The sequence below is a fragment of the Pristis pectinata genome, chromosome 22 (assembly GCF_009764475.1).
Source record: "Pristis pectinata isolate sPriPec2 chromosome 22, sPriPec2.1.pri, whole genome shotgun sequence".
NCBI lineage: Eukaryota > Metazoa > Chordata > Chondrichthyes > Rhinopristiformes > Pristidae > Pristis > Pristis pectinata.
In genome coordinates, this window is record NC_067426.1 from 34,523,674 (window position 1) to 34,542,881 (window position 19,208).

General features: G+C 48.2%; 1 protein-coding gene across 2 annotated transcripts in view; it reads right to left on the bottom strand.

The window, feature by feature from the left end:
- Positions 1 to 13,655: 13,655 nt before the first annotated feature.
- The window catches only part of col16a1 (collagen, type XVI, alpha 1), a 212,184-nt gene continuing 206,631 nt past the window's right edge, over positions 13,656 to 19,208 (bottom strand). For both annotated transcript variants that reach the window (XM_052036512.1, XM_052036513.1), the window contains exons 66-68: positions 17,931 to 18,104; positions 15,472 to 15,549; positions 13,656 to 14,390 (exon numbers count right to left, since the gene is read on the bottom strand). In XM_052036512.1, coding sequence (XP_051892472.1) covers positions 14,188 to 14,390; positions 15,472 to 15,549; positions 17,931 to 18,104 — 455 coding nt within the window. In that variant the 3' untranslated portion in view covers positions 13,656 to 14,187. The remainder of the gene's footprint in view (positions 14,391 to 15,471; positions 15,550 to 17,930; positions 18,105 to 19,208) is intronic.

Consider the following 19,208-nt stretch of genomic DNA (forward strand, 5'->3'; position numbering starts at 1 on the left):
TGGACAATTTGACTGAAGCAGTCCCCCCTTTCAATGTGCCAACTTTATCTTAATCTTCTCCATTTGTTGTCAGTCTGTGAACATGGCTGCTTCTCATTCCTGTCTTGGTGAATTATGCCCATTGTCCTCTGAAGGAAATGTCAGCCTGCTTGATGCTTTGATTACAATCACATCAAGGTTTCTGTGACTGGAACAGTTCTGGGCCGATCAACATTGAGATGGGCGGGTAAATGGGATTCACTCCAACAACAACCTGAGCATCAACATTTTCCAGAGGCCTTGGGGTTGAATCAAGAGTTGGTGGGACCAGGGGTTTCTACTTCTCTGTGGATTCTATTCCTTGTGGGCAGCCAGACTGCAGGGTTCAGAGGGCACCCACTCATAACCTTTGACTCACAACATTGTGAAATTCAGGTGGTCATCTAGTTGTGTCTGAAATGTTTGAGAGTACCTGCCTCCACCAGCCCTTCAGGCAGTGTGTTCCAGGCTCCAACCACCCTCTGGGTGTAAACCTTCTTCCACACATCCGCCCTTAAACCGCTTATCGCTTACCTAAACCTATCCCCTCTAGTTTTAAACACATCTCCTCGGGGGTAAAGTTGTCCACTATCTCCACTGTTTATGCCCCACATACTTTGTGTACCTCTGTCAGGTCCCCCTCAGCCTCCTCTTCTCCAAGGAAACCTATCCAGTTTTCCTCCTAGCTGTACAGTTCCATCCCAGGCAACTTTCTGGTGAATCTCCTCTGCACCCTCTTCAGTGCAATTCTGTGTCTGTTGTAGTATGGTGATCATGTCTCCACCTGTGGTCAAACAAATGTTTCACAAAGTTGTGCATAACCTCCCTGTTCTTATATTCCATACCATGGCTAATGATGGCAAGTATTCCATTTGCCTTAGTCATTACAATATTTTTCTGTGCTGCTACTTTCAAGGATACTTAGACTTGTATACCCAACATACCCGAGGACCCTTCCAGTCTTGGTGTATGCCGACCTCCATTAGTCCTCCCACACCTCACACTCCCATTGCTGGAACAGTTCTGAGGCAGAAGGTGCTCTCTCCCACCTTCTCAGTTCTGATGGGGCCACGGACACTCAGCATTGGCTACTTCTCTCTCCACAGATGCTGCATGACCTGCTGAGTTTTTCGAGCATTTTATTTCAGAGTTCCAGTGTCTGTAGTTCCTTTGATTTTCATTCTCCACACCTGCTACCGGCTTCCTTTATTTTCTTCCTCCAACCCTCGATATCCTTTGATATCTGGGCTACTTGAACATCCTGTCCTTACCTTTCACCCTCACGGGAACACATCGTCCCTGCACTCTCACTATTTCACTTTGGAATGACTCCTCCTCGTGAATGGCTGCTCCCGGTCTACTTTTGACGGGTCCCGGCTCATCACATCCATGTCAGCCCACCACCAATTCAGGACCTGAATTTCCAGACCACCTTACCCCTTTCCACAACCATCCTGAATCTTACAGAGTTACAGTCAGCAACTCGAAATGCTGACACTACAACCACTTGCCCAGCTCTGTTCCCTGAGATTAAGTCCAGTACTGCCCCTTCTCCAGCATGGCCACCAACGTACGGGCTCAGAACACTCCCCTGGGTATACTTTAAAACACAACAACATCTGCTCTGCCTGCCGGACTGACTGAGCTGTCATCATCACATCAAAAGGTTCATGATAATGCTGGATAGGGGTATGGAGAACCTGGAGTGGACCTGCAAATTGGAGAACGACTAGCTTCAGCAGGAGAAAGTATCTGACCAGGATAAAGTGGAACCAGATATTGGTAGGAAATGTTTGAATGGAATTCTTGCCTGTGGAAGTGGAGGGAGTGGAGATTTGTTAAGGAATGGAGCAAGTAGCGAGGGATCCTTCCACAGAGTCCTACAGTACAGCGTGTGGGGAGCTCTGGTCCACTGGCAATGAGGGAATAAGCAAGGAACCTGTTCCAAAAATTGAAATGTGTCATTCTGCAGTGCATTAAGTCCCCTTCCCCAGCCACAGGCTGACACCTCACCATCCCCACCACCAATACACTTTCACCAACATGAGACACCATGTCACACACGAGACCTTCTCACTTGGCCCTTGGAGTCGCTGATCCGTGATATTATTTGATGTTGGCAGAAAGGGAGAGGCAAGTGTTTACATGTCGGATTCTTAGAATAAGGGAGCAGTGACGGCTGATTTCAGCAACATATGCCAAGTTACTTGGTTACTGCCTGGATTAACACTTGGGATCCTGTCCATTCAGCTGAATCAGTGGGTACTGGAGTCTCTCCCCAACAGCAGTGGTCCGAATCCCAGGTTCTCTGCAGCTTGAATCCTGGTCAATACTTGTCCATCTCTCTTCCCATCTGTCTGAATGTGAGTCCGGGGATAAAAATGTACAAAACCTGCTAGTTTTACAGCTTTGTAGGTGGTCATCACTTGTTCTGTGAGTTCAGCTCGAACCTGTGCAGTTGGGGTGAAACCAGACAAGGCTCATGGGGCAGCACAACACAGAACTGTTTCTAACGGTGGTTAAGTCTGAGTAAATACCACAGATAAATTAATATCAGTTAATGTTCTCCTAATCATAACGGATATCACAAGGAACTGCTGAACTTTTTGATATTAAACATTACAGAATACCATGCCCTATCTTATCTCCCTACGCTAAGACAGATTTATCTATTAACTGCAAATTTACCTACATCTGTCTTTAACCCTGAACATGAGCACAACTCTCTCAGACAAACTCATTCCCATCTGCACAGAGCAGCCATTTTTGGGAGTGGTCATGTTTGAGGTGTAAGTGTCATGGTTGAATATAAGTGTTGAAGCTTTAGTTCCTGAGGCTTCGGTGAGAGGAGGCTGAGCAGGTAGGTGCAGATAAGTGCAGGTAAATGCAGGTAGGCGCAGGTAAGATTTTCCTTAGGATTTCTCTCCCTGTTAGAGTAGCTGAGATGGCAGTTAGGGCAGTGGCATGTTCCTCCTGCAGGATGTGGAAGATCTGGGAGAATGCCAGTGTTCCTGGTGACTTCACCTGCAGGAAGTGTGTCCAGCTGCAGCTCCTGACTGACCGTCTGAAGGAACTGGAGAAGGAGTTGGATGTACTCTGGATCATCCAGGATGCTGAGAGCATCATTGATAAGAGTTTTAGCGAGGTGGTCACACTTAAGGTGGAGGCTGCAGATCGTTGGGTGACCACCAGGAAAGGTAGAGCAAGCAGACAGACAGTGCAGGGCTCCACTATAGCCCTCTCAGCAACAAGTACACTCCTTTGGATTGTGCTGCTGGGGAATGACCTATCAGGGCACGTCAGTGGTGCTGTGGTCGTCTCTGAGGCTCAGCGAGGAAGGGTAACGTCAGGCAGAGCAATAGTGATAGGAGACTCGATAATTAGGGGGTCAGACAGGAGATTCTGTGGCCGCAAAAGAGACGCCAGGATGGCGTGTTAACTTCCAGGTGCCAGGGTCAGGGACGTCTCGCAGCGGCTGCAGAACATTCTCAAGGGGGCGGGTGAGCAGCCAGAGATCGCGGTGCACGTTGGCACCATCAACATAGGGAGAAAGGGGGATGAGGTCCCGCACAGTGAGCATAGGGAGTTAGGAAAGAAGCTGAGGTGCAGGACCTTGAAGGTAGTCATCTCTTGATTACTCCCAGTGCCACGTGCTAGTCAGGGCAGGAATAGAAGCAGTAGGTGTTGGAGTCGGACTATTAATCAGGGACAATATCACAGCTGCACTCAGTGGGACATAACAGAGGGCTCATCCACTGAGTCTGTACGGGTAGAACTGAAAAATAAGAAAGATGCACTCACAATGGGATTATACTTACAGACCCCCCAATAGCCACTGGGACATTGAGGAACCCGTATGCAGGCAGAATAGGGAAAGGTGTAAAACTAATGGGGTTGTTGTGGGAGACTTCAAATTCCCCAATATAAGCTGGGACCTCCTTAGTGTAAGAGGTTTACACCAGGCAGAATTTGTTAGGTGCATCCAGGAGGATTTCTTAAATCAGTATCAAAGTCAAGAAGGGGCCATAATGGACCTGGTGTTGGGAAATGAGCCTGGCCAGGTGACTGACCTTTCAGTGGGAGAACAGTTAGGGAACAGTAACCACATCTCCTTAAGTCTCAAGATAGCTATAGATAAGAATAAGTTTGGATCTTGCGGGAGAGTATTAAATTGGAGCAGAGCAAATTCCGAGAGTATTAGGTGGGAAGTAGGGAGAGTTATTTGGGAACAGCTGTTTTTGGACAAGTCCACATCTGACGTGTGGAGGGTGTTTAAAGGCCAACTGCACAGAGTACAGGACAGGTATGTTCCAGTCAGAAGCAAGGACGAGGACGGTTTGGTAAGAGAACCTTGGATGTCGAGACAGGTGGTGTGTCAAGAAGACAATGGAAGTGTATGAAAGGTTTAGGAAGTTAAAACCAAATGGAGCCCTTGAGGATTAAAAGAAGCCAGAAAAGAACTCAAGAGGAGAATTAGGAGAGCCAGGAGGGGCCATGAAAAGTCCTTGGCAAGTCGGATTAAAGAGAATCCCAAGGCATTCTATACATGCAGTACATCAAGAGCAAGAGGACAACTAGGGAGAGGGTAGGAGAACTCAAGGATAAAGGCCTGAACATGTGATTGGAAGCGGAGGATGTGGGAGAGGTCCAAAGTCAGTACTTTGCGTCAGTATTTACCAGGGAGAAGGATGTGGAGGATATGGAGGTCAGTGTGGAGTGTGCTAAGATGCTAGGGCATTTCGAGTAAAGGAGGTAGTGTTGGGTCTCTTAAAGGGCATTAAGGTGGATAATTGCCCAGGGCCTGTTGGGATCTGTTATGTTTGTTCTTCATCACGAGACAAACTTGGCGCGGGTTTAACATCTGAACATTTATTGAAAAACAACAAAACAACAGACTGCACAGACTTACAACACCAGGCTGGCTGCTTTTCCCGCTCTTCCCAGCCACTTCCTGTTCCCCCATGTGACCCCTTGCATTGCCTGCTGGGAACTGTAGTTCTTTATTATAATGACATAATAACACATCTTCCCCCTTTAAAGAAAAACAAACACAATACTTTGTCCTTATAAACCTGCCAAGAACCCTTGTCTACTCAGCAGCTTTCAGTCAGTCTCTGAGGTGGTTTTATGGTCCTTTTTGGTCTGGTATTTGGTTTTGCAGGTGTAAGTGGTTCTGCTTGCAGCTTTGGTCTGTAGGTAAGGCATATTTCACACGAAGCAGTGGTCCGGCTGATGTCTTGGTTCATTCTTGGCCAGTACATCACTTCATGTGCTCTACGTTTACATTTTTCCTACCTCAAAATGCCCTTCATGTACCTTCTGGAACACCTCCTTGCGCAGTGACACTGGAATCACAAACCTGTTCCCCTTGAAGACCACATCTTTCACTACTGACAGTTCAGCTCTGCATGCCCAATAATCCCGAATACACATTGGACAGTCATCCTTTGGTGCCGGCCATCCTTTCCGTATTGTATCATTGAGTACTTTCAATCTGTCTCTGCTGCTTTCCTAATCTGCTCTGTTCTATCCAGAGATACTGGAAGAGAGGTGACAATCATGTCAACATCCGCCTGTATATCTGCATTAACCTGTTGGTCACTCTTTTCTGTCTTGTCGACTGCTCAAGACAGCGCATCAGCAGCAAACATATATTTTCCTGGTGTGTAAATCATCTTCACATCATATTTCTGCAGCCTTATCAACATGCACTGTATCCTCATGGGACAGTCATTCAGTGGTTTGAACATAATGGAGACCAATGGTTCATGGTCTGTCTCCACTTCAATGGCTTGCCCATAGATGTACTGATGGAACCTTTCACGTGCATATGTACTGGCGAGAAGCTCTTTCTCTATCTGTGCATTGTTGGCTTCTGCACTTGTTAAAGCCCTCGATGCACAGGCCACAAGTTGCCATGTGCCATCATGCCGCTGCAGCAGTACTGATCCAAGGCCGTGCTGGGATGCATCAGCTGATATCCTGATACACCTTTCCCGATCATAAAACTTCAGCACGGGCTCTTTAGTTAGGACCCTTTTCAACGTCTTCTTGCTCATGAGACCAAATCCATTCATCTTGTTGCTCAAGGAGTGACCGAAGTGGTGCTGACACTGTTGACAGTTGAGGGGTGAACTTAGCCAGGTAAGTCACCATCCCCAAGAAACGTCTCACCTCCTCTTTGTTTTGAGGCCTCTCCATGTTTTTAATGGCTGACGTCTTTCATGGGTCAGGCTTCACTCCCTCTTCAGCTATGACATCTCCTATGAAGGTCAGTGTCTTAACACCAAACTCACATTTCTCTTAATTTAATTTCAAATTGACATTCCTTGTCACGTCAAGCACTTTCCTCAGTCGAGTATCGTGTTCCTCCTTGGTGGACCCCAAGATGATGATGTCATCCATCATGGACTCAACACCAGGTATGCCCTCGAAAATCATGTAGATGATTTCGTGGTAGACTTCTGGTGCGGACAGGATCCCACATGGCAGCCGAAGATAGTGATATCTTCCCTGTGGTGTGTTAAAAGGACACAGTCTCGAACTTGCCTCATCAAGCTTCATCTGCCAAAACCCAGATGATGCGTCGAGCTTGCTAAACCATTTGGCACCTGAAAACCGGGACATGATCTCCTCCCGTGTTAGCAATTTAAAATGCTCTCTCTTGATGGCTTTATTGAGATCTCTTGGGTCTAGACATATCCGCAATGCTCCATTTTTCTTTTGCACAATGACCAGTGAACTCACCCAATCTGTTGGTTCTTCAATTTTCTGTATGACGTTCATTCGTTCCATGCGTGCTAGTTCTCGTTTAAGTTTATCTCTAAGTTGAAACGGAACCTTCTTGCATGCATGGACAACAGGAGCCACTGCCTCATCTATATGAATTTTGCGTACACCAGGTAAGCATCCGAGCCCCTCAAAGACATCTGCATACTCTTCCATGAGTGTTGTGTGGTCATCTTTGGTATGTGAAGCTACTATGAAAATTCTTTTCACTAGGTTGAGCTTTTCACATGCACTCAGACCTAATATTGGCTGTACTCTCTTTTCTACAATCAGTAGCTGTGATTTTAAATGTTGCCCTTTGATCTTAAAGGTGACCATACAGCCCCCTTTTACTGGAACTTTCTCTCCTGTGTAGTCTGTCACTTTTAACTTCACAGGGTGAATCTTACTCTTTACTGTGAGAGTCTTATAATCATCCATGGATAACGGATTCACCTGAGCTCCGGTGTCAAGCTTGAATGGAATTACTGTCTTATTCACAGTTACTGGAACAATCCATTCTGTTTTACTAGCAGCCACATTCTGTACAGAATCCACAAAGAATTCCTCCATTTCCTCATCAGCTGTGTGCACCTTTCTCTTGTTAGCCCCAGCTTTGCAGCACCTTGCAAAGTGATTCTTCTTCCCACAGCTATTGCAGGACATCCCATAAGCAGGACACATCTTTGGAATGTGTTTACATCCACATCTGCTGCATTTGCTGTTTGAGCCTTCCTCTTTGATTTGCTGTTGCTTTCGGAAATGTCTTGTGTGCTGCTTCTCTGTTTTCACAGCATGCACTGTTGTGTCTGCTCTGTACAGCTCCTTAGCTTGTGCTCGTGTGGTTTCTGCTGACCTACACATATTCAACACCTTTTCCAGGGTCAAATCTTTTACACGCAGCAGTCTTTCTCTGAGTCCATTATCTGGAATTCCACAAACTATTCTGTCTTTAACTAGTAAGTTTCTCAAATCTCCAAATTCACAAGACCTACTCAGTATGTGAAGCTCAGCTAAGTATTGGTTGAAGCTAACACCTTGTTTCTGGTCACAGGAAAAAACTTATATCTCTCAAATGTGATGTGTTTACTTGGTATAAAATGCTCCTCCAACTTTTCCATTAAGGTGCCCAACTCAAAAGCTGTCTCATCAATTTGAAAGCGGTTATAGATGTCCAAAGCATCTTCGCCAATCACATGCAGAAAAATAGACGCTTTCAATTTTTCATCGTTCCTTCCCGCTCCACTAGCATCTAAGTATATGTTGAATCGCTGTTTGAAATGTTTCCAATCATTGGCTAGATTGCCAGTAAACTGCATAGACGTGGGAGGACTTAGCTTATCCATAACGGGAACTCTCAGCCTCTCACCTGAATCTCTCTCGGCAAATCCGGTGGGTGAGTGCTGAACTTCAGAAACAACGTGCTCCCTCGCCACGCCGGCCGGCTTTTTTTCCGTCTTATTACAGCTTTTCTTTCATACTCACTGAGTCTGTCTCTCAATTGCACACAGTATTCATTTACTTCCCTTGTTCAGACCACACACCAACTTCTGACACCATGTTATGTTTGTTCTTCATCAAGACACAAACTTGGCACGGGTTTAACATCTGAACATTTATTGAAATACAACAAAACAACAGACTGCACAGAGTTACAACACCAGGCTGGCTGCTTTTCCCGCTCTTCCCAGCCACTTCCTGTTCCCCCATGTGACCCCTTGCATTGCCTGCTGGGAACTGTAGTTCTTTAGTATAACTACATAATAACACAGGGTATACCCCAGGTTATTGAGAGAGGCAGGAGATAAAATTGCTGGGGCCTTGACCAAGATCTTCATGTCCTCTCTAGCCACAGGCAAGGTCCCAGGGGACTGGTGAGTAGCTAATATTATTCCATTGCTCAAGAAGAGAAATAGGGATAATCCTGGAAACTACAGACCGGTGAGTCTCACGTCAGTAGTAGGAAAGTTACTGGAGAGGATTCTGAGGGATAGGTGGGTGAGCATTTGGAAAACCATGGCCTAATTAGGAACAGTCAGCATGGCTTTGTGCAGGGCAGGTCATGTCTTAATGACTTGATTGAGTTTTTTGAGGAGGTGACGAAGGTGATGGATGAATGTAGAACAGTGGATGTTGTCTACATGGATTTTACTAAGGCGTTTGACAAGGTCCCTCATGGGAGGCTGATCCAGAAGATTAAGATACATGGGATCCATGGTGAATTGGCCATTTGGATTCAGAATTGGCTTTCCAATAGAAGACAGAGGGTAGTGGTCAATGGGACTTTTTCTAGCTGGAGGTCTGTGAGAAGTGGTGTTCCACAGGGATCCGTACTGGGACCTCTGCTGTTTGTGATATACATAAATGACCAGGATGAAAACATAGATGGATGGATTAGTAAGTTTGCGGACAATACGAAGATTGGCGGCATTGTGGATAGTGTAGAAGATTGCCAAAGGATACAGCGGGATATAGATTAGTTGCAGATATGGGCGGAGAAATGGCAGATGGAGTTTAATCCAGCCAACTGTGAAGTGTTGCACTTTGGGAGATCAAATGTAAGGGACAGTACACTGTTAAGGGCAGGAGCTTAAACAGTGTTGATGTATAGAGGGCTCTTTGGGTCCGAGTTATAGCTCCCTGAGAGTGACTACACAGGTTGATAGGGTGGTAAAGAAGGTGCATGGCATGCTTGCCTTTATTAGTTGAGGAAATGAGTTCAAAAGTCGGGAAGTTATGTTGCAGCTTTATAAAACTCTGGCTAGGTGGCATCTGGAGTATTGCATTCAGTTCTGGTTCCCCCATTACAGGAAGGGTGTGGAGGCTTTGGAGAGGGTGCAGAAGAGGTTCACCAGGATGCTGCCTGGATTAGAGGGCATGTGCTGTGAGGAGAGGTTGGACAAACTTGGGTTGTCCTCTGCAGCAGCGGAGGCTGAGGGGAGATCTGGTAGAGGTTTATAAGATTATGAGAAGCAGAGAGAGAGTAGACAGCCGGTATCTCTTTCCCAGGGTTGAAATGTCTAACACCAGAGGGCATGCACTAAAGGTGAGAGGGAATAAGTTCAAAGGAGATGTGCGGGGCGAGTTTTTTCACACAGGGAGTGGTGGGTGCCTGGAATGCACTGCAGGGGTGGTAGCGGAGGCAGATACAATAAGAGGTATTTAAAAGGCTCCTAGATAGGCACATGGATGCGCAGAGAATGGAGGGTTATGGACATTGTGCAGGCAGAAGGGATTAGTTTAGTTAAGCATTTAATTACTAGTTTAATCAGTTCAGTGCAACACTGTGGGCCAAAGGGCCTGTTCCTGTGCTGTACAGTTCGATGTTCTAAGATCACCCCTCATTCATCAAACCTCCAAAGAATATGATTTCTTTAGCCACTCATGATAGGACAATCCCCTCACTCCAGTAATCAGCCTAGTGAGTTCCTTCAGCCTGCCTCAACAGCTGACGTATCCTTTGTTAAATAACGGGTCCAAAGAGTACATATACCTCCCGGTGTGGCCTCACCAGCACCCTCATTACTTCCCTGCTTCCCAGCCCCCCTGCAACTGAGACCAACATGTCATTTGCTTTTCATCATGTCTGAACTGAGATGACAGTTTGAGGCAGAGTTGGTTTCAAGTTTTGGCTGCACCTCTACTTGCTGCCATTGGGGAGGTGCCCTGGAAGCCCTGGTCTTGCAGCAACAGACTGTTAAACACGAGCTGCCATTCCACTGGCCGGGAACTTAAACACTATCTCAAAGATCTCTTCCAGTCCAGAGGGAACTGTTTTCACAGGGAGGAGCCCCCCCTTCAATTTTTAAGCAGGTTTCAGGTGATGCTACATTGCCACTATCCACACTGTGCTGTCAGTCATCTGCACTCACTGCTATTTGCCCCCTGTAAACCCAGACGGAGCTTCCCTGGGTGAGTTGGGCCAGAGCACGAGGCATAAGAGGGATGGCCTAAAGTGAGATTGGATAGCCTGGGCCAATGGCCAGGATGGAGCTCTTGTGAGCAAGCAGTGAGAGTTGGTGTTTTTCCCGTATGCCAGCCTCACCTGAAGGCTCACACAGGCTCTAATGGGGCTAGGCGTGTCTGCTGCCTAAGCTTCCAGCATAGAGTCATACAGCACAGAAACAGGCCCTTCGGCCCAACACGTCCATGTTCACCGGTTGCCTACCTGAGCTCATCCCATTTGCCTGCATTTAGCCCATTTCCCTCCAAACCCTTCCTTTCTATGTACCTTTCTAAATGTTCCAATTGTACCTGCCTCTACCACTTCCTCTGGCAGCTCGTACCACATACCCACCACCCTCTGTGTGAAAAAATTGCCCCTCAGATCCCCTTTAAATCTTGCCCCTCTCACCTTAAGCCTGTGCCCTCTGGTTTTAGACTCTCCTGCCCTGGGAAAAGAATGTGACCATTCACCTTATCTATATAAACGCCTGTGAGGTCAGCCCTCAGCCTCCTGCAGTCCAGGGAAGACAGTCCCAGCCCATCCAGTCTCTCTTTATAACCCAAGCCCTCCAGACCTGGCAACGTCCTTGTGAAACTTTCTAACTTAAGAGCATTGTTCCTATAGCTGGGTGACCAGAACTGCCACACAATACTCCAACTGCAGTCTCACCAACATCTTGTACAGCTGTAACATGATGTCCCAATTCTTGTGCTCAGTGCCCTGGCCAATGAAGCCAAGCTGTGTCAAATGCCTTCTTCATCACTCTGTCTACCTGCGTCACCACTTTCAGGAAACTATGTACTTGTACTCCAAGGTCTTTTGGATCTGCAACACTTTCCAGCGCCTTGTCATTTACTATGTATGTCCTGCTCTGGGTTAACTTCCCAAAATACCTCATTTTGCACTTGCCTGAGTTAAATTCCATCTGCTATTGCTTGGCCCAATTCTCCAGTTGACCTAGATCTTGTTGTAATCTCAGACAACCTTCTTCACTGTCCACTACACCATCTATTTATATGTCATCTGCAAGCTTACTGATCATGCAATATTCTCATGCAAATCATCAATATCAATAACAGGGGACGCAGCAGAGATCCTTGGTCACAGGCCTCCAACCTGAAAAACTACCACCCTGACTCCTATCACCAAGCCAATTTTGTATCCAGTTGGCTAGCTCACGTGTTTTAGCCTTGCAGACCAGCCTAGCACATGGGGCCTTGTCAAAAGCCTTGCTAAAGTCAGTGTGGACAGTGTCTGCTGCCCTGCCCTCATCAATCCTCTTGGTCACCTCTTCAAAAAACTCAAGCAAATTCGTGAGACAAGATTTCCCACAAACAAAGCCATCCTGACTATCCTTAATCAGTCCTTGCCTTTCCAAATGCTGGTAGATCCTGTGTCTCAGAATCCCCTCCAGTAACTTTCCCACCACTGATGTGAGGCTCATCGGTCTGTCGTTCCCTGGCTTGTCCCTGCAGCCCTTCTTAGGGTAAATCTGAGCCACCCTCCAGTCTTCTGGTACCTCACCCATTGCTAACAATGATCAAAAAGCTCTGCAATCTCTTCCCTTGCTTCTCACCGTGATACACTTGATCAGGCCCCTGGGGATTTATCACTTATAACATATTGATTACGGTAAGAGGAATAGTAGCAACCTACTTCCATAGCTTAATCCAGTGATATTGAGGAGGCAGAAACTTAACGTATCCATAAAATGAATTAAAACAGAAAGTTGAATTTGACACGTGATTAGGAAGTGTGTTTCCCATCACAAATGTTAGTCACAAAGAGCCCGGGTTTCACAAATAGTTTCCTTGAAAAGATGTACGTCACAATTGTGGAGGGCGAGCTTATATTGAAAGGGGATTTTGGAGAAAACCTTTCAGGGATTCAATGTCTGTCAGGGATTCTGTCTATACATCTCACTGCCTCGGTGAAGCAGCCAGCATAATCAAAGACCCCACCCACCTGGGTCATTCTCTCTTCTCTCCTCTCCCATCAGGCAGAAGATACAGGAGCCTGAGGGCACGTACCACCAGGCTCAAGGACAGCTTCTATCCCACTGTGATAAGACTATTGAACGGTTCCCTTATACGATGAGATGGACTCTTGACCTCACAATCTACCTTGTTTGACATTGCACCTTATTGCCTACCTGCAGTGTACTGCCCTGTAGCTGTGACAATTTACTCTGTATTCTGTCACTGTTTTTACCTTGTACTACCTCAATGCACTGTGTAATGAATTGATCTGTATGAATGGTATGCAAGACAAGTTTTTCACTGTACCTCGGTACAAATGACAATAATAAACCAATAGCAATACCGATATTTGGAATAGCCTTAGTCTGTTGAACTATTCCAAGCTTCTATCCCCTGGCTGCAGCACTCCTGGATAGAACTGCTTTTGTAACACCAGTGTTTTCTCTCACTGATTTGGTTTGCTGCTCTCTGTGGGAGCCTGGTTAGGATCCACAACTGGGAACTTGTGTGTGAGTGTGTACCAGTGGGAAACACATCACACTGCTTCAGACAGCGAGCACCAGTCTTCAGGTCCTCCTGCCATCTGGGTTTGGTGACAATGATCTTTTATCAAATGATGAGTCTCCTGAAGCTTCTCTCATTCATTTAGTGCATTCCTCGAATCGGGACTCCTCTCCAACTTGTCGGCATGGGCTTGGTGGGCCGAGGGGCCTGTTTCCATGCTCTATGACACTATGACAGTAGCGACAGATGCCTGGACGCTAATTCTGGCAGCAGGTGCTGGAGGGTGATGGGAAACCGGGCGCTGGCGCCTGTCCCATCCCCTGCAGCCATAGAAACAGCCAACGGCAGTGTTGCAGCTGGTGCTGCTAACCCTGAGAACCGCCCTGGAGATTCCAGCCATTGTAGATTAATTTCCTTCCAGGAGAAAAATCAAACTATCTTTATTTCTTTGAACATATTTGTTTATAAACATGATGGGGAAAGATCCACCTGGAATTATCCAAGCACACACCAAAGAGTCTGTTTGATTTCTGATTGGTTGAGGAAAGATGAGCTGTCATGAGGATTGATGTGTTGAGCACCAATGATGGGAGCAAGGGGCGGGACTATGGAAGTCATGTGACAAAACCACCCAGCACACATCCAGCCAGAAACAGGTAGCCTTTGGCAGTAATGGTGCTCAGCTGCCAAAGGCAAGGTGATACCAGCCTCTCCATTGAGTGGGGCCCAGAAAGCACCTTTCACAGTGCCACAAGAGTCACAGAAAGTTAAAATCTGCTACAGGCTGGAAACACTCAGATGTCCTCCCAAACTATTTAAATAACACCGTGGATAATCCTCTGCACGGGCTTATTTTAAGCAGGTGCCCATGTTGTTCATCCAAAAGAAATGATCAAGGGAAAATGCCAAAACTGCCACCCATCCTCTCCCACCCTCCATTCCAGAAAAATGATAGCAAATGTATAGTCTTTATTAATTCATCCAGGAAGATGGTCCTTTCGAATTCTTGGCATTATAAGGCTCTGGCATTTGCATGGCGCAGTGTGATGGCAAGCAACGGCCATCTTTTCCAGTGGGTCCTTGGAGACCTGGTGGTCCTGGAATGCCTGGGATGCCCTGTTGGCCGGCAGGACCTGGTGGGCCAATTTTTCCGTATCCTGGGAGTCCAGGTGGACCTGCGAGGAAAAGGCAAGAAATTGAACACTCTCATCGATTACTTCAAACTTCAGATCAACGAACAAAAGAAACAGAAATCCACAAACCACTGGAGATGTCAGAAACCAGAGGGCTGGAGGCTGACAGAGATGAAGAGGACCAATCCTAAATCACGGAACTCTGACAGGGCATGTCAAACTGTGTGGGGACGCCCAGCCAGCAGAGGCTTTGTGACCTGCTGATTGCCCATGAGGTACGAGATGTAGGGGGTGGGAGATGTGGAGGCTCAGGGCAAAGCAGCTGAGATTATTCACGAAGATCAACTCCAGGGACTGGGAAGGGTCTGCAATGCACTACCAGGGCCGTTGTGGAGGCAGACTCCATGTGGTGTCCAAAAGGGAACCAGCTAAGTATCCATAAGGAAAGAATTTGCAGCATTATGGAGAGAAGGCTGTGCATGAGACAAGATGGATTGGTCTCACACAGAGCTGGTGCAGGCTCGACAGGCTGAATGACCTTCCAATGTGCTGGAATTCATTGTCAGTGTGGTTATTTATACCACTGTCGATGCCCAGAGAGAGAGAGAGAGAGACGCTGGTCCCGATCCACTCCCCTGTACATGTTCGCATGAACACACTGGTCCTGATCCACTCTCCTGTACATGTCTGCATGGACACACCGGTCCTGATCCACTCTGCTGTACGTGTCTATAAGGACATACTGGTGCTGATTCACCCCCCTGTAGATGTCTGTATGGACACACTGGTGCTGATTCACTCCTCTGTAGATGGCTGTATGGACACACTGGTCCTATTTTGCCCCCCTGAAAATGCCTGCAGAGACACACTGATCCTCATTGTGACTGTCTCATCCCTGCTAATTACAGTGACCAGGAGCTGTGTCTGGTGCCAAGATTCACGAATAAGGATGTGAGTCCAGCTGCTCCCAACTCAGTGGCCCGATCCACCAGAAACCGATGACATGGCTCGTGTTAATTTCAATAAATGTGATTGTGTTGCTCGGGTAAGGCTGGGAACCAGTGACCGTGTTTAGATACAGAGACCAGCAGAGGTTAAGTTGAGAGTACAATGTGTGGCTCACCCTGTGGCCCAGGTGAACCAGGCTCTCCCACGTGACCCATGCCTTTATCACCTTGATTCCCCTTCGGACCACTCGGACCTGATGTAAAACAGAAATTTCAAAGGCTTAAAAGGACTCACATTTAAATGATCCAAACAAGTTCTACAGAAGTGAGGAAATCGAGTTACATACCCACACACAAATTGGGACTGGGCTCGGTCATCAGTTCCGTGAACCAACCCCACCATTCAATGACACCAAGACTGATCTCCACATTCGCACCTATTCCCCAATCCCCAGTAACCTTTCACTTCCTCGCGTTTAGTAAGTGATTATTCTTCAGACATTCTCAGGGCAGAGACAGTACACGTTAGATACAGAGTAAAGCTCCCTCTTCACTGTCCCATCAAAGTCCAAGGCAGGGACAGAACGGGTGAGATACAGAGTAGAGCCCCCATTACGTTGTCCCACCACACACTCCCAGGACAGGGACACCACGGTTTGATTGATTCACTGCACCTATGATGTATCAGTGTGTGGAGCTACTGCCACACAATCCGTTGGAGATGGAGCTGAGGGCTGCCTTCGAACAACGTTTGCTGGTGGGAGGAGGGCGGGATGGGGACTCCACTTTTGTTAAGTGAGAGGTCCGTCTTTTGTCCAAGGTTGGTGGCTGGGTCGAGGGGTTCTGTTGGGATGGGCTGAAGAAGGTGGAGATGGCTGGGGAGGGGCTGCCACTTCTCCAGGGAGGTTCCACTGTGACTTTCAAGTTGATAGGTTGAGCGAGCTCGGGCTTTTCTGTTTGGAGAGAAGGAGGATGAGAGGTGACTTGACAGAGGTGCACAAGATGATAAGAGGCATCGATCGAGTGGACAGTCAAAGACTTTTTCCCAGGGCGACAATGGCTAACACGAGGGGACATAATTTTAAGGTGATTGGAGGCATGTATAAGGGGGATGTCAGGGGTAAGCTTTTTTACGCAGGGAGTGGTGGGTACGTGGAACGCACTGCCGGCAGAGGTTGTGGAGGCAGATACATTAGGGACATTTAAGAGACTCTTAGATAGACACATGAATGATAGAAAAATGGGGGGCTATGTGGGAGGGAAGGGTTAGATAGATCTTAGAGCAGGATAAGATGTCGGCACAACATTGTGGTCCGAAGGGCCTGTACTGTGCTGTAGTGCTCTATGTTCTATGAACATAAGTTAACTCCCTTTCCTGACTGGCACCGATCAGCTGGACTGCCCGGCTGAAGGAAGTTTGGTTAAAACCCTTCCAGCTGTCCCGTGGTGACGAGCCCTCCCCCAGGTGAAGAGCCACCACTGGAGTCTATTAACATCACCACCCAATCCCCCTCCCCTCTCCCAGTCATTTACTGTAAACATTTCAGGTGGGGCCGGGTGTGGCTCCTGGACCCCACGGTCACTCAGTCTGGGGACACTCCCACAGATCGGCAGCAGCAGCCATTCCTGTGATCTCAAAAAATAAGGTTAATGTGACAGAAGTTGCCTGTGTAAAGATGATGGCTGGGGTTGTTGTCCCTCGGACACCTTTGCACCCTCTAAGATGTGTGGACAACCTGTCTTTTAATTGAGGACCAAGGGGCAGAGTTTCTGGCCCTGAATGAGAGGCTTTGGTCAGTCTTTGGGAAAGTGGCGCCCATCCCGTCTTCTCCTTCTGCCTCTACCGTTCCATACAGCTCGCGTGGTGGAGGACAGAAACGGGAACGGTGTCCAGTCCCAGGGGATGGCCCACTGCATCTTCTGGACCTCGGCCCAGCTGTGGCGGCTCAGTGGCAAGGAGGTGGAGCACGTTAGGAAGAGTTGTCCCACCCTCCAGGCTGACAGTTCTGCTTCGGCAGCACAGGGCTGTACTGTTGTGCTTCCCCTCCATCCTACGGCAGAGACAACAGGCAGAGAGGTTGAGCCAGGGGCTGTGAGACGGGGAGGGACTATATGGGTGAAAGCAAGGAAGCAGAGGGAAAACCCAGGCATGCAGTCTCAGCCCTGGGACCGACCCTAGGCAGCATGCAGCTCAGTCACAGAGAGTGAAAGCAGGCCATTCAGCCCATCAGGCACACGCCAACCATCAAGCACTCATTCGCACCAATCCTTCACTCGTCCCATTTTATTCCCGCTATATTCCCATCAACTCCCCCCACCCCCCAGATTCGAAGACTCCCCTGCACACTGGGGACAGTTGACAATGGCCAATGAACTGACCAACCTGCATGGTGTTGGCAGGCGGGACAGAAAGCAGAGCACCCAGAGCACGTGTCTGCAGAGAGAAGGTGCGAGCTCCACACCGGCAGCACCGGAGGTCAGGATCGAACCTGGGACGTTGGAGCTGTGGGACAGCGGCTCCACCCGCTGCGCCGCTGTGCTGCCCTGATCTCCGCTGCTCGCTTTGATGTTAATGCAGCCCCCTCCTCCTGCGGGTACAGCAGTGACCGTGCCCCACGGTGTGCAGCAACGCTACCTTTGGGTCCTGGTAAGCCTGGCCGTCCGTCTCTTCCCATCTGTCCTGGCAGCCCAGGCTGCCCTGGCTGGCCCGGGTGCCCAGGGGGTCCGATTTTTCCAGGGGGTCCTGGCCTTCCTGGGCTGGCGGCGTCTGACGAGGAACGCAAGCTCGCGAGGTAGTAGGCCATTCTCTCTGCAAAACAGACAACGGGGCATTGAGTGAGCTGCAGTCGGCTTTCCTGACACACTGCCCACTGCAGGAACGTCGGGTCCCCACCAACAAATGATAGGAACGTGGTCATAGAGTCATCCAGCACGGAAACAGTCCCTTCGGCCTATCGAGTCCACACCGGCCATTGAACACCCACTAATCCCATTTTATTTCTCCACTGTTCCAACAACTCACTGCAAATTCTACCCCACACCCATGTGTCAAGGACATCAGGTGCTGGCAGTGGAGGGTGAGGTGAAATGGCTCACCACTGTTCAGCTGCACTGCACTGAACGTCTCGCTTCAAAAGGTGGATTCGTCTAAGCTGAGTGACCCGTCAGCTATTTGAACCATTATAGTCACACTCCTGACATACAGCACATCACTCAGCATGGCTGAAGTATTGAAACAACAGTGGTTGGAAACTGGCTGAGCGTGGTCTGCAGAAATGCCAGCAGCTGCCACACCGGAGTCACTTATCTCTGCACAATGAATGGTGAGACTTCATTTCAACAATCCTAATGTTTCTGAATCATTTATGACAGAACATAAATAATACATTAAAAGTTTTTTTTCAGTAAAGTAACATACCTTGGTGTCTTTCCCATTTCACCACCTGGTTTTGATGACCAAGCTCGGTATCACAGACTGCTGTGGGATTCCTCATTCCCATCCTCGTTCACTCCCAGCCCACACCCTTGATGACCCACAAGAAGTCCTTGCCCAAGGTGGACTGGCTTCAGATGGCAGCCCAGGATCGACTGAAGGGGCTAGTCTGGGCTGGCAATGGAGATGGTGAGTGAGCTGTCTGAGAGGTTGCAGTGGGAGGTGAGTTTGTGCCCTGGAATGGGGTACATCGACGTACTGAACCTGCACATCAGGAGACCTCTCGGGGGATGGGGTGGACAACAAAGCAACGATCTGCTGGTGCCCAGACTGCTCCAGCAGTGCTTCAGTCCCCAGACCAGGAGTTGGCCCAGTGACAGAGCCCGATTCACAGGCATTGGCTCCCTGAACAATTTGAGCGGCGGGGAGGGGGGGGGGGGGGAGTTGGGAATGGGTAGTGGAGGGTAAGTATAAGGGGGA